The 15,976-nt window shown below is 46.6% G+C and overlaps 1 protein-coding gene across 2 annotated transcripts in view; it reads left to right on the forward strand.

Moving 5' to 3' along the window:
- Window positions 1–15,976, forward strand: part of pard3ba (par-3 family cell polarity regulator beta a) — a 133,825-nt gene that overhangs the window by 108,440 nt on the left and 9,409 nt on the right. Inside the window, exon 23 of one of the 2 annotated variants that reach the window (XM_034611081.1) lies at window positions 11,133–11,209. The exons of the other annotated variant lie outside the window; for it this stretch is intronic. Within the exon in view, the coding sequence (XP_034466972.1) occupies window positions 11,133–11,209 (77 nt within the window). The remainder of the gene's footprint in view (window positions 1–11,132; window positions 11,210–15,976) is intronic. 2 annotated transcript variants of the gene reach the window in all.

The following is a 15,976-nucleotide window of genomic DNA, read 5'->3' on the forward strand; positions in this document are numbered from 1 at the left end:
CGTCTGCAGGCACTTTGTGTTTACATATTGATATTTCCTTTTGTTTACTGGTGAGATTACCGGGCTCCCACTGTGTCCCAGTGACTGGCCGTCACCGCTCTCGCCCGACACCTTCTGCCGCGCACAATTCCGACTCCTGTCTCTCCCAGCAAAGACACCGACTCACACAGAGCGCAGGTGTAATGCATGTGCTGGCAGGCTGCTCCCGCTGTGCGCCTACTGTTCAGGGGGAAGCTGCAAGAAAAAGTAGCGTATCCCGGCAGAAGCTGAGAGGAGGGGGCCCGAGGGAGAGAAAATGGAATGAGGGATTTAAGTAAATGAGGAGAAATGGGAGTGGCAGCGAGGAGGCCCGGCGAAAGGGAACAGGAAGTGCCGTGGTGAAAGACAACACTCTGTATGTGATTGGGAGAAAAAGCACAAAAGAAAACTGAGAACATGACCAAAGCAAGAGGGCAGCATGGAAGCAAATACGATTTAAAGAGACGCCTTAGGGCCAAGATGGGGAGGATGAGAAATGGCCCATCTAACAGGGGGAGCCGGGTTGGCACGAGGAGGAGACAGATGGCACGGAGGCACTGACAGACACATGGAGGCACTGACATAAACGACTGAAGGAATGGGGAGGGGAAGGGAGAGAATGACGTGGTGATAAAATCAGGTGGAAAAATGAAGCTGAGGTGGAAGAAGAGGGAAGCAAGCGCTCCCCCCCCCCCCCGCTGAAGTGTCCTTAAGCATGACATTAAATCTTTGCTCACTGGGACAAAGGAAAAGGAAAATTCCCATTAGGGATTAGAGATGTTTTAATTCGTGAAGTCTGAATGAAATTAAATAGGAGTTACCAGAAAGGAATAAATGTATAGCTTTGGTCTGTTTCTCTGAGTTCTTCACAAGAGACGTTCTTCACCTATAGCCAATCAAATCTTTCCATCGTGCATGAAGCTGCTGATGCTGCACACACAACACACACACACACTCTGAACTAACACAATGGCATACACACACGACGACTACTGCACCTTTAACACCTCAACCACCTTAAAACGTCCCTACAGATGAAAAGATCAGTCATTTTACAAATGATGATTCCTTTATTCCTCACTACCACAACTGACAGATCCTTGCCCGTCATTAATAGTGACCGTGACATTATAAACAAAAAGCTTGTTTCGTTGTTTCCGATCTTGTCCGACTAGTTAATTAGTTAAGAAGAAGTTTCAGTTCATAAAGAAGATGAATTGGAACTAGAGAGAGTGAGAGTGTGTGAGAGAGAGAGAGAGAGAGAGAGAGCGAGAGCAGCTGGTCCGGGGGCGTCTCCCTGAAGGAGGCTGCACTAATGTTAGTCTAATGTTAGTGTTAATCAGGTTAGCATATGCCGTGTGTGTGTGTGTGTGTGTGTGTGTGTGTGTGTGTGTGTGTGTGTGTGTGTGTGTGTGTGTGTGTGTGTGTGTGTGTGTGTGTGTGTGTGTGTGTGTGTAGATTTGACGTTTAACTGATGCTCCTGTACCAATTTAATGAGGAACGAGAGAAGGAAAACTGGCGACCACACACCATCACTCAACATCTCTCTCACTGTGACTCTTCCTCTCTCTCTCTCTCTCTCTGACACACACACAATCCCCATGGGTAAAGCCGCATTTGAAGTGCTTGGATCACCAGGCAAGTTCCATTAAGTCCTACTTTTTCACAAACATTCTCACAAATATAGAAAATGTAATTTAGTCTTTACTGACATTACAACCACACACACACACACACACACACACACACACACACACACACACACACGTGTACTCATGTATGAACACATCAAAAGCATGCATACACAATACTTATGAACACAAACTACACACAAACCAACATGCTCGCGCACACACGTTTTATAAGAGAACTTTAAGAGGTAGCATACCACAAACACATAAAAACACACAATGCACTTTGGAAAGCTCACACAGACACACTCACACACACACACATAAACCTTTATGAGTAATTCAGTCATTACAAGAAATAGTCAGCTGATCCTGGAGTCCTCATCACCCCCCTCTGAGATCACCCTTTCTCTGCACTTACATCGCGCACACACACACGTACACACACACACATACACACACACACACATATAGCCCCGTGCAGCTGTCGAGGCCTCTGCTGATTAAAGGCTGCCCGTTGGTCCCTGACTCTCTGGACCAGGCTGAGCGCTATTCTGGCCCCGTGTAATTGCACAGGCCCCACCACAAGTTAGTGTTTGGATCATGCACCCCAGAATAATCCCGAACAAGCTACTGTGACCAGCTCCTGAAAAAAACAGTGGCTGAAGAGACGGGGAAATGACAGAGGAGAGGTAAAGTGGGAGGTAAAGCTTACAGTAAAGCGCTCTGCAGTCTGTTAATGTCGGGGTTTAGGGTGATAATTATAAAATTAAAGTCGTGCTGCAGAGATTGTTCCTCCTTACAAGCCATTTAGTCCAAATTCAGCCTTGCGAGCCCATTTTAGTTACGGCGTTTGCCAGCGAGGTGAGATAATTCCATGTTTTGCAATGCAGATTTAATTGAATTTTTGCGCTAATACCTTTTTGTGTTCCAGAATGCTGCATTATCAGGAACTGATGCTTCATGAATATTCTGAAAATAAATTGACTTGCTTATTTATTTATTTTTTTTTAAATCACCTCAAACCGTGTGTGTATTTGTTTTGCGGATTAAGAGCATTTATTTCCAGCCTGTGCTAGAAACGATTCCAACGCTCGAGATCATCTCGCGACGGCATCACACCCGTCACAATTGCAGGGGATCAAAACATCCATATAAACTGCTCCAAACCACCTGCAGCCTGATCTTCTCCTCTGCGCCTCCATATGCTCACAAACAATCCTGAATAAACAATACCTCTCGCAGCACTTTCAAACTTCAGGAAGGTCTGGAGACAGCACATTATGCTGCTGAGTGTTTGGAGCACATAACAACCTTCTCTCGAGTATTTTCTCATCTGCCGCCGCTGTTGTTAAGGTCTGGGGTCATCAGGGTCGTGGATAAGGTCGTAGATGTTTCCTGATGTTGTAAAAGGGGTTTTGTCTTTGTCTTTCTTTCTTCTATATCTCTGGTTTTACATGATTTCAGTGGTTGCTCTGGGTTGGACTTGAACTTGTACAGTATGTTGCAGTCGGCGTGTTTTATCTTTGAACTTGTACATGGCAGTGTCTTCCTATAATGTGAGGAATCTCTGTATGCATATATATGTGTGCAAGCTCAAGACAACAATGTATTTTTAGTCTTACGGACCACTCAAAGGTCACATTCACCCATTCATACAAAGCTTCTCTTTCTATCACACACCGTTCATGCACTGCCGCAACAGTCGTAAGGGGGGGGGGGGGGTTCAGTGTCTTGCCCAAGGACACGTTTACATGCAGACTGATTCGCGTTGGCACATGACAGCTGATTCTCCAGTTTAGAGCTCTGCATACTGAGTTGAGATTCACCGAAACGTTGAATAAACAGGCGAATGGCTCTTTGTACAGCGGGGGGGGGGGGGGGGTGCAGTAGTACAAACGTGGCTGTTTAGAATGGGCACTGCTCTAGTAAAAAAAAAAAGGAACCATCATAAACACTAATTATAATGGTTCCTTTCAAAGGCGCCAGTGATGATACTGTTTCGCAACTTTGATACTGCTAAAGAGCAAAGAGACGGAGAGAATGAGGATTCACTCATTTTTATAATCCCTCCATAATTTCCTATCACTACACTGCCTGCTCCTGGCCATTAGCTTTCATCTCATCGTTTGATTGGTGCTCACACAGGAGCACTTTACCCCTTTACCGGCTCTGAAACACACCGGCTCAGATTCGGGGCTGAACTCTCGCTCACACTCCTGGGGAAACAAAGACAACAGCGAACATCTCTTTTCCAGCATTATGTTTCGAACCACCGCTATCAAGAGTTCTGTGTGTAGCACCTTTCTCCCTCTTTTCTCTTTGCAAAGTCACAATGAGCGATTCTGTCCACGGACTCCCTCCTCTCTGTCCTTGTCTCTGCAGCTCATCCCTGAGGCTCAACACGTCCCTCTCCCTCCCCGCCTCTCTTTTGTTTTAAGTAAGTTCATTTTAATGCTGCACAGCGAGCGGGTGAGGAGTTTTTAATTTCCCCCCCCCCCCCGCTGCCTCCTCTGCCTCCTCCCCATCTGGTTTCAGCAAAGGCCTGCAGGGACTTATTTGGTGTCTGTCTTTATCCTCACAGCTTGTCTCTGGCCTACGGACAAACTGCAGAGTGTGATCTGTCTGCAAGTTGATAGAAATCTCCCGTTCTCCTCCTCGCTCTCGCTCGCTCGCTCTTACTTCAATAGCGCGTCATCAACTCCGTGTTTGGATTCGAGAGGAGAAGGTTCGGTACATGCACGCGTGATTGTCTCCCTCTGTTGAGGTCAAGAAATTTTACCCGACAGTGTCTCAGAGGAACATTCGATTATCTTTCGAGGAGGACTTGACGACAGTGGAACCTCATATTTCCCTGAAAGTGTGAGAATGCAAATGTCTGGGTCTGTGACAGCAGAGCTTCTGTCACTTGACGTACGTGAAACTGGAAGAAAACAAATAGACGAATGTCGGCACCCTATGTGAGACCAATCTGGATTTTCCTGAAGCTGAGCCTCTAAATTCGCTGCCGCTCACTCTCACTGAGGATCTGGTGTCGACGTGAGTAACATCAAAGCATCTAAAGGTCAAAAACAGATCAACCTCAAAATATTTGCAGCGGGAAGTTTGATGGCATGAGGAGCTGGATTTAGTCATCAAAGCCTCCATCGCTGGTCGTGATGTCCACCCCCCATGTCCCCCAAATCTGTGACCGTAAGGAAGGGGACAACCGGGAATTGTTTAACCTGTGCTGTGGACACATGACTGCACAGAACTGGAAGGAGGCGTTTTTAGCAGCATGTGTGTGACTCGAACGTTCAAAAACACACACATACACTTTGTATGACGGTTGTATCACAGCTCGGTAAAAAATCAACTGAACATAATTCTGCCCTGAGTACGAGACAGACATTCCTTCTCCGGGCATCATGACCTGGAGAGGCACAGATGAAAACAACTACACACATGCACACACCCGCACACACACACACTCACAGGGGTATTTGGATGTTATTTCAGTGAGCAGTGGGGAGGCAAACAAACCCACAGAGGGGGAGAGGAACAGGGACACAGTCCCAGTAAGTTAATAAACAACACCCCATGGCCACTGCCATGGCCACACAGACACACACACACACACACACACACACACACACACTCAATCACACGGAACAGGTTTAAGAGGCATGTTGACTTCAGACTGATGCTGTAACAAAATAGATGTGTAGGAAAAAGAGAATTTTTAAAAGTCACAAATCTGGTTTGATGTCCATTGATCAGCAGTTTCATCAACAAAAAGCCAATGACACTGTTAACATTCAGAACAATCTAGTGAGAACACATGTGAACTATGTAACCCCCTCAAAAAAAGAGGATACAAAATGTTCATGGCTAATTGCCACTTTCTCTGAAATAGTCTTGGCCTGCATAACATCTTTTATTGTGTTTTTCTTCTCGGAGCCAGCGGCTTTAGTACATTGTAAATAAATCAGTTTTGAACACATGCTTCCTCCGATGCATGTAAACAACATTCAATCTATTTAGAGTTCGTATAAACGGTTTAATCCAGAGCAAGTTTTATTTGGACAGATAAAGTAGCCTGCGTGGAGCCGCAGCCAGTGAAAGAAGTCAGCAGTATCACTGTGAGTTGTCTCCGCTAAGGAGTTGAATATTATCTTAACACTACCTGTTACGTCCTCACGAGGAAAGATTAACTAAGCAAAACACACACACATCCAAGTCATAGTCTGAACCCGACTGTATGTAAATGTAAAGAGCGACTCCGAGGTCAAGAGTTGAGGCCTAAATAAACAGTAACAATGAAGACAATTACCAGCAGATTGGCCTATTACCAAAATAGACTGCATTCCAGTCTGAGTGTGTGTAACCTTTGGTCCTGTGTGTGCGTGTGTGTGTGTGTGTGTGTGTGTGTATGCGTGTTCGATGTGTGTTTGTGTGTGTGTGGGTGTGGGTGTGCCATCTGCTGCTAACGAGCTCAGAGTGAGCAGGGTCCAGGTGTGGGGGTGTTTAGTGTTCACTGGGGGGCAAAGTGAGCCTCCTGTGCGAGATGTATACACGCACACACACACACTGCCTCCTAATACAGCATAATGTTGTTGTGTTGCCAACAGGCTCGACCTGACGAGCACGAAAGAGCTTGTTTGACCTTTGTGAGCTTTTTTGTTGTTGGTTATTCGTCGGTTACTATGCCAACAAGCCATTTGAGGAGGAGTAGGAATTTAGATTTTGGTTATGAAACGTCCTGTTGCTGAAAAACACAAGGAAATGATAAAGAATGACAACACCTATGTAGAGGGACTAACTTGCTCTCTATTCTCAGATAGTCCCTTTCTCCATCTACACTAAAAGTCGTGGCCCAAATTCCAACATTTAGCCACGATCTGTTTTCCATCGGCTTCCTTTTTCTTGAGATCAGCTTTATGTGGACTCTGAGAAAACGGAGAGAACCAGGCCGGCACTCAGGAGAGCGAATACCTCCGCCAAGGGCCAACAGTCCCTTAAGCCAAGTTCACACTACTTCTTCTGTCCGAGCCTGAGAGAAAACTTACCGAGCCCGACACAAACCCGACGGGTATTCTGTCTGTTCTATCCGAACCCGACCGGAGCCTGATGCAATTAATGTCAGCAAAAAAAACGGATCGAGGTAATAAGATGCTTTTTCAAGGTTGTGGACAGAATCTAAATTATGTTTCTGGCTTTCTGCATAAAAAAATGATAGATGCTGTTAGACACACATCAATGTTGCAGGCTTTTCCTGTTTGAACAGCTGTTTTCACAATATTTCAGAAGGCCAGATGTTTTATTATATTATATTTCTTCTTCTATCAGCAGTGATCTCTTGAAAGACAACGTGTGCACTTATACCAACGCAGGCATGTGCACGCATGTACAAATGGCTGATTTCAAGTTCATACTCCCAGCTGTTAACAGCTAGAGGCAGCAGTAGTTAGTCTCTCTGCGGCTCATAAGTTCTTGCTGTTGTTTGTCTTGAGTCCACCTACGCACACGCCACATCTCTAGCAGCTTCTCCTCCGGCTCAATGCACTTCTGCGTCTTGTCTGTTCCCTCAACTCCGATGGGGAAAGTCAGCAAAGTCTCATCAGTGTTTTTTTTTTTTTAAGGGATGAGGGAGAAGATGGATATCGGGTGGATTCTGCATCATTGTGCCTGGGCGTGGGGTTAGGGTTGCCAACAGAGGGCGGGTACTGGGTGCCAGGCGGAGGCGCCGTGCCGAGACACATGCTTCATTAGCATCCAAGATGGATGGAAGGGGGGGGGGGGGGAGAAAAGGATGGATGGATGCGAGGAGGAATAGATGGCAATACAGGAGTCTAATTATGCCATTTGAAAAGAGACGGCAGAGGGAAGCGGCTTGGAAAAGACAAATCGGAGTATCTCAGTCGAGGGATGAAAGCCCTGCTCAGGCATTGTGTCAAAGCACTTGGACTATCATTTGAGCCTCATTGTATATATGAGCATCGCACATTTACAGCAAAGCCAAAAGGGCTCCAAGAAATTCATTTCCTGAGCTGCGGCAATACTTTCTGATGAATGCGACAGCTGTGCTGCCAGAGTAGATTGGTGTGTGTGTCTCTGTGTGTGTGTGTGTGTGTTTGTGTGTGTTGTGTTCCAATGCTTATCATCTGGCACTGTCAACGCGTGGCTTTCTAATTTGGAAAAATGGAAAAGTGACTTTCTGCTCATTCACACTCTTGCACTCGCCAAAGCGTTCTGTCAGAGCGTTTGTCAGCTGCTGAATCGCCGCATACGCAGTGACTCCACAAAATTCAACTCTTCACAGGAGAGATTGTTCCGATGCATTAAAGCTCATTCGCTTCCCCCCCCCTGCCCCATTGAGAAAGTGTCTCGAAAGGTGAAGGGTGTAACAAAGTCTTTTAGTTTCTCGTGTGTTGTGTTCTGATTCTTATCGTCTGGCTCTGTCAACGCGTAGCTGTCTAATTTGGAAAAAATGCTAAAGTGACTTTCTGCTCATTCGCACCAAACCGTTCAAAGTGTTGAAACACGTCTGAAGATCTTTGGGTATGAATTACTCACAAATGCAGTAAATGCACAAAGTCTTTTCAGAGTTTTACCGCCCGACACTAATGAGAAAAGGGAAATTCCCCCTCGTGTGTGTGTGTGTGCATGTATTGTGGTCAGTCCGCTACCGTCTGCACAAAAAATTAACTTCTCCACTGATAACCACACACACACCCTCTCACTGTAGATGTACACAGCGGCGTGTGAGGTGTCACCAGGTTCAGGATGAGGACATGAACTCGCGCCGCGTGTCAGGAATGGCTAAGTGTGTGTCATCACCTCTGAAGCCGCGGAGACGGGGCTGTTCGCTCGCTGACCGCCGCCTGTGAAGTCGGGCCGCGGCGTTTTCACGGCAACCTGGATGAATTTCATATTGCCGTTTTTACCAGTTTCCATGGTGAGGCCGAGTCGCCCTCTGCGTGTTTGTTTACTTGTGTGTGTATTTCAAGGAGTATCATCTGGCACTAAAGCCGGTTGTCTAAATTGAAGGAAATGGGCTTCCGTCTGAATCGCATCCATATGACGGACATCCTTAATCTGTGTGTGAGCTAATAAAGGGATCATCCAGACCTCGGGCTGCAGGCCATTATGTTAATACAATCAGAGGACACAATATTTCACTCATATTATCTAAACACACATTTCCTCCTGTCCTCATCATTCTCCTCCTCAATCCCCTTTTCTTTTTCCTCCCTCGCTTCATGCCCAGAAGATGTATTACGCCCCGTTCAGCACACAGAAGGTCTTCCACCTGAGTCCCGGCTTCCTGCTAAGACTAATGCCCCCTTTACCTCACATTATGCTTTTTTTATGCATAATGTCCCCTGTGCAGCACAAACACACACACAAGATGGAGCGTTCACTTCCCGGCATCATATTAAAACCTGCACACAAAGACACACACACCCTCCCAGACTGCCATAATATTAACATACACACACACACACACACACACACACACACACACCGGCTCTTGCCCCTGCCAAGGCCCTGATGTGCTTTCACTTCCTGGCTCCCATTCAGGGACATTAGAGCCGCCGACATTACAGAGACATACTAATGATATCAGGTAATGCTGCCACATTGACATGCAGAGTGAGTTCAGACTCCTCCGTACATGCAAAACAGAGCAATAGCCCGGTGTGTGTGTGTGTGTGTGTGTGTGTGTGTGTGTGTGTGTGTTTGTGTGTGTGTGTCTGTGGTTGCATCACTTTGTCCGCCCGGATCAAACGCCTGACTGTTTACCTCTTTAGATTTCCACGCGTGTCTCTGTCAAACCTGCGATTGCTTGTTCATGCGTACATGTGCATGTCGGGTTATTGTACATGTGGCTGCTGGCGTGTGTTTGACCAGCTCTCCTGTGTGTTTGTGTGTGTGTGTTCTGCTTACAGTGGTGCATTGTGTGTTTGACTGATGAAATGTCCGTTTGAGTAAATAGCCTGTGTTTGTATGTGGAAAGCCCAGAATCTCGATTGCAGATAATTGAAACTGTATGTTCTCTCCCTGTCTGTCCGCCCCCGCCTCCCTCCTCTTCTGCCTTCAGGCATGGTTTGTTTAAACCCTCCTCGTATTGTGTCAACCTAAGACCGTGTCCACATGTTACACAACCAGATTTAAAAACACGTCTTTGTTTTTATATTTGATCATTTATCCTGGGTTTTTCTCTCCCAAAAAATGACCTGAAAAATGCATCTTTTCCACGAAAAAGCACACGAGCAAAGAACCAGACAATGAAGGTGTCATGGGTTCGTATTTATGTTTATCTTTTCCGATAATATCGTGAGCATAAAAAGTGGTTCCACCTGTGGCAGGGAGAGTTTAGGGGTCTCATTAATGAGCAGCAATAAACAACCGTTTTTATATCTGTGCTGTCGTTTGGTGACAGAAAATGAAAGTCTCAGTGAGGGACCGGGATCACCACGAGCCTCCAGGGCAGAGTCACACAGATCCTATAAATCTGAGGACTGAGGGGATTCTTCCAAGAGATATTCCCTCATCTGGTGTTTTGATGACGGTGGTGAGGAGCATTATTATACTGCTTTTTCATAGATTTTGTTGCAGTATAGTTTATAAACCCTGCCTCCTCCATGTTAGCAGGGTGAACACGTCATGATTGCCAGCTGAGACTGACTCACGATTGGTCCGTCAACTGTGGCTCCATCTCCCGTTCACCACTGGCTCCGAATACGCAAGATGGCAGCGTTTGTATCTGGGACATTTCTGGTGACTGTGAAAACCCACCATAGTTTTTTTCCTCCTCATTTATTCATCAACTTTCCTTCCATTTGCCGGCCATGTGTAAGTCCCTGTGAGGAGTTCGAGGTGACAGAACAGAGGCTTATCCTGCTGAGACCAAGCTGAGCAACCGGGCTGCGACTGTCCAGCTCCATTAGATCACGACGCCTTTAATCCACCGTCGTGTTTACCAGCAGAGAGAGGGCAACGACGAAGTAAACAGCCTTTTCCAGATTCATCCGGCCCAGCGTGGACATGGCTTTAATCAGCCACTTCCTGGTGTGTGTGTGGATGAGAGACCTTTACCCAAACACCACTTTAAATGTCGTTTTTTTTCAAATATGACTTGTGTGTTTGTAGGAAATGTACACACACGTGTTGTGGGGGGGAACAGTGCTGACATGTGGTCACGTATGTTTATGTTGCTGCATGTGGGGCCTTCCAGGACTTCTCCCGGTCGTGTTTCAACTCAAACCACAAGGCTGCACACACGCTTCAAATACTTTATATGTAGTATTTTAAAGACTGCGTTAATACTAAGCTTTAAGATAAAGCCTGGAGATGCACTGAACTGTGGATGGATTTGTTGGATGGAAATTCCCTGCGAACCAGTGGGCGTGTCGATGGTTATTTTGACTGTTAAGCGATTGAACCTCTGACCTTTTCCAGTCTACATAATAACATTCAAGGTGCCGTGTCTCCTCACAGATGGCGGCGAGAGGAGTTGAATCTCGACCGGCGCACCGCTACGAGGAGCCAGACCGGCAGTACCCCACGCAGCCCAGGTGAGAGCACATGCACACATGCATGTATTTTATTCTTAAGTGCAGGAAATGAAGGGATAACTTCTTGCCCCTCCCCTGCCTTTGTGTCTGCCCCCCCCACCCCCCTCCCTCTCTCTCTCTCTCTCTCTCTCTCTCTCTCTCTCTCTCTCTCTCTCTCTCTCTCTCTCTCTCACACACACACACACACACACACACACACACACACACACACACACACACGGCACAGACTAATCCTCTTTGGAGCTTATAATTAAATCTGGAGTGTTTGCCTTGGGAGTGTCTACTCATCCCAGGAACAGGAGTGATCAGCTCTCCGAAGAGCAGGGCACAGGCAGGAGCATCACACGTGCACACACACCCAGGACGGTTTGCTCTTATGATGGATGCACAACCTCCCGTGTGGTTTTCATGGAACTGCACATGTTTCAATGTTCTCTCGTCAAAGTAGGTGCATATGTGCTGTTCTCCATATAATTCTGAACCCAGCAGTGATACATCCAGTCCAGAAACTTCACCGTCCTGTGCATGCATTTGTGTGTGTATGTGTGTGTGTGCGCACATGCTGAGCAAACGTCATTTTTGTGATGCTTGCGCCCCGGCAGCTAAGTGGAGCGTGGAGTGGCATGGGGCGAGGGGAAAGCGAGAGGAGGAGAATGAGGTAAAAGAGGGGACACCGGGATGGAGAGGAGGAGAGTGAGAAAAAGAGAACAGTCATTTCATGGGTTATTGCCCCTCCTGATATGACAGGCACCAGGGAGCCCAGACATCAGCGCTGGCTTAGGAGGGGGGGGGGGGGGGGGTGACGATGACGAGACTGAGAATCTGCGAGAGAGACGAAGAGGAGAAGGAGGAACACGAGCGAGCGGCAGAGGGACAGAGAGATCAGCCAGCTGTAACTGTGGAGACAAACCCAAATGGAGACGGAGGGACTGAGGGAGACTTGGGTGATCGTTGACAGCTCAGTCCGTCCACACTCCGGCACTGTACCGCAGCAGAAGAAGAAAATACTTATCCAAACTTTCTCTGTAATGAAACTGAGGCAAATGCGGAAAATTGAAAACCTTCCGAGCCATTCAGACGAGCAGAAATGAACGTCTATTTATCGCTGAAATTGCTTAATAACAATTTCAATAACTAATTTGTCGTTTCAGACGACAAGGATGTGAGGATTTACTACTTAATATCATTTAAGTTCATTCATCAGGCAAAAATACCACCCCTAAAATATCTTGTTTTTCTGTTTTATTGGTTTTTATCATTTTAAATTGCATGTCTCATAAATTTGCAGTTTGAAGACATCACCTTGATTTCTGGGAAGTTATAGTTGCCCCTTTTTCTGTTTTCTGACATTTTAGACAAAATAATTCATAGAAGAAATAAAAATGCATCCTCCGATAAGGAAACTCATCATTAGTGCAGCCCTAATGCATTCCCACTACTTTTAGCTAAAGCTTAATCTGTGTGTTCCGGCGTATTAAAAAAAGAGGCTTTAAGAGGCTTTTTAATTAAGCATCTTCTTATTTCTGTTGGATGACAGATAAAAAAAACATTTAAAATAAGAAAATGTGTCTGCAAACACAGGATGTTTGGATTCAACACTGGCTATAATAAATATAATGTTTTAGATTTATTGAATACATCCAAGTAGCAGCCACCGTGGTTTCTATTTTCTGGTGTGAAGATGACAAGTCGGGTTCAGATAATGTTCGTTTCCTCCAGAAATATTCTCTGTGTTATTTAACTGTTGATCTTTTGCTCTTTGAAGTTTTTCCCCGGCCCAAGATCCACAGGACGATATCTGCTTGAAAGGCACGTGGTACAGTTAACATGCTCCTGGAGACACGTGTGTCAGCAGAAGGGCAAAAGCAACAAAAGGCGGAGAAAAAGTGCCAGATTGGAGTGTGAACACTTTTTAAAACCTGCGTATGTGTGTGTGTGTTCTTGTTTTCTGATGTTTCCGTAAAGACAAATCACGACTCCTCTGTCCCCCAAAAACTCCATCGACTCGCACTCGCAGAACTGGAGAAGCCAAAAAGGAGGGAGGGGACGCAAATATATTCCGGGAAGAGGAAAAAATAAAGGAGGAGAGAAAAGAGAGAGAGAGCGCGCACACAGCAGTGAATTGAATGCATTTTTCAAAGTGGAGCTGAACTTTGTGCAAAATCCCCCGGGGGCCGCCATTATTGAAAGCCATTTCCTCTCAAAATGAGTGCTGCTCCACCATTGGCCTGGCTCTCATTAGCATACATTTGGCCTGCCTTTTGTGTGGAGCCGGCTGGGGCTGCAGCTGGAGGGGTGGGAGTGAGCGAGCGAGGGAGGTGAGTGTGAGCGAGCGTGCACGTGTGTGTGTGCGTGTGCAGGAGATGCAGCACCTCATAGATGGAGAGAGAATATAGTGGAGGTAAGAATTAGAAGAATGGTGGTAAATTCGAGATGGACGATTGTTCGATGTGCGTTATAGCTTCCATGATAAAATCTCACCAGCATCGTCTATTAACCCATTAAGACCTGATTCGACCTCTGCATGTATATACCTTTAAGACAGGGTGTGACGTTTGTGTGCTTGAGAGCCGGATGAGAGCCCGGTCACACATTTGTAAACAAGTTACAAGAAGCTGAGAAATTACTGTATTTTGGGGTTTTTATTCTGCACCTTGGTCTTAATGGGTTAAATTCTGATTCTTTTATTACTCTGGCTTTTTGTAGCTTTCAGGAACACAGAACATTTCTATGGAAGAAAGTGTCCCCTGTTACCCATCGTACTTTCTTCACTGTATTGGAAAACATTTCCCATCACAGGGCTGCAGCCAACACTGTGGGCTTCATTATACGGAGGTCTGTCTGGCTGTCCCCCCCCCCCCTCAAATCAAGAGTTTCTTTGGACCTGAAGGAGTGGATGCCAAAGTAGCAGGACTGATGAAAAAAAAAAAAAAGGTGGACCTCAGCCTGGGACTTAGTGCTGAGGGCTACTGCACAGCAGCCAACGAGAGAGGCTGGAGTCTGGGAAAGAGGATTTGGAAAGAGGTCTGGAAGTGGGCGCGTAGCGAGAGGTTTGCTCCAGGGAGGGTGATAGTGCTACTTTGGCTCCTACCTCCCTCTCCATTGGCCATTAATGCTGCGGCACAGCTCAGCCTCCAGACAGGCGCTGCGCTCGGGGACCCACACAAATGTGAGCACACACACACAGGCAGGGCCATATGGAGAATATTAACATCATTACCAATTCAAAGCAGCAGGTCATGGGCGCGGCGACCCAGCCTCAGGTTATCCAATCAGAGCACCCCCTGACCCACTTCCCCAAGGTGATTGGATTAGGGGGCCAGGTTGGAGCGGCAGTTGTTGCTGGCCGCGGCCGATAATTGGCTGATTAATGTGAAGCCAACGGCCGGTGAAGGCAAGAGAGCACAGGTCTCCAACCGAAGGAGAACTACAGGCCCCACTGAGCCGCTGTCACATCTGGACAATGGAAATGACCCACTGAGAGGGACGTGTGTGTGTGAGTGGTTAATGTCTTCACACGTCCAATTGACTCCTTGGGTCAAATTTATTTTTAGACTTAGTAGGGTTCTACTGGTTTGCAGTGCGTGTCCGAGTCAGCTGCTCCAGACATTTTCTGGAACTTTTCCTGGCAGCCCCCTGATGAAATGACAGCGTGAGCCTATGTGAAAATACTTAATATAAATGACATTTATAACATGACGGATGTAAAACTGGAAGAATATGAATATCTTCCTGCTGCTCTTCCCAGACGCCCTCGCCTGAAAGTTCCTGACATTTTCCTGTTGTTGTGAACGCGTCTGACACGAACAATCTCCTGCTGCGTTCTTCATAACTAAAAGGCAAACTCAGGAAAAGGTCCAGACCCAAGTTTCTGGACATTTTCAGGAGTTCATGTCTGAAAACTGCTTATGTCTCATATGTAGGTTGTTCCAAATTGACTTTTTCTGTCCACTCTGACCACACGACCTGACAGTCTGGACTCACGAGGCCCTTTGCACATGCACATCTCTCCTCATGTGTGCACGGTCAGTCCCTCTCAGCAGCCTCTCGTGCTCGTCGTTTGAAGAGGGACTCGCTCTCTGCCCATCTTTTTAAAAACCAGAGGGCAGCTCCTCGATTGTCCTCAGCATGTTGAGTGTCCTCCGGGTCTGTGGGAAGCGTCCCTTAAGGGCTCTCTTCGACCTTCCTGGAAATGCCCACACTAACGCACACGCACTTGGTTTTCTCCACCACGTCTCAGCGCAGGAACCTTTTCACCTGGGGAAGCGTTCGCTCTTAATGAGCCACGTCCTGAGTGGACGCACCCAGCAACACGGAATAGAAAATAGTGAACGATTCTTCCGTTGATTAGAATAGAATGAAGTCGCTCGTATTTACTGGTTCACTGTTTTATTTTATCAACTGGAAATAAGCTCCTATAATTTCACTCCCACCTCTCACGGTTGGTCGGACGTATTTATCGCAAAGGTCCGTTATCATTTCAGCACTGTAATGTGGTTAAGCCGTAGTTTGGCGCTCTCTGTGAATCCGGATTGGCTCATTCAAGGTCAGCGGAGAAATCATATTTTCGTTTTTTTTAATAAACCCCCAAACAAACTTCGACTGTCTCCCCCCCCCCACCCTCTGCGGTCCAGCTGTCGAATGACTCACTTCAAACTCGCCCAGATTCACTTAAGAGTTATTGTCTCCGTAAGTCATTTAATTCCTCGGGTTCTGGAAAGCTATCGTTCTTCAACATTCGCCCCACAACAGCTGCCGATGTCGTTC

Source organism: Hippoglossus hippoglossus, chromosome 2 (genome assembly GCF_009819705.1).
Source record: "Hippoglossus hippoglossus isolate fHipHip1 chromosome 2, fHipHip1.pri, whole genome shotgun sequence".
NCBI classification, from domain to species: Eukaryota; Metazoa; Chordata; class Actinopteri; order Pleuronectiformes; family Pleuronectidae; genus Hippoglossus; species Hippoglossus hippoglossus.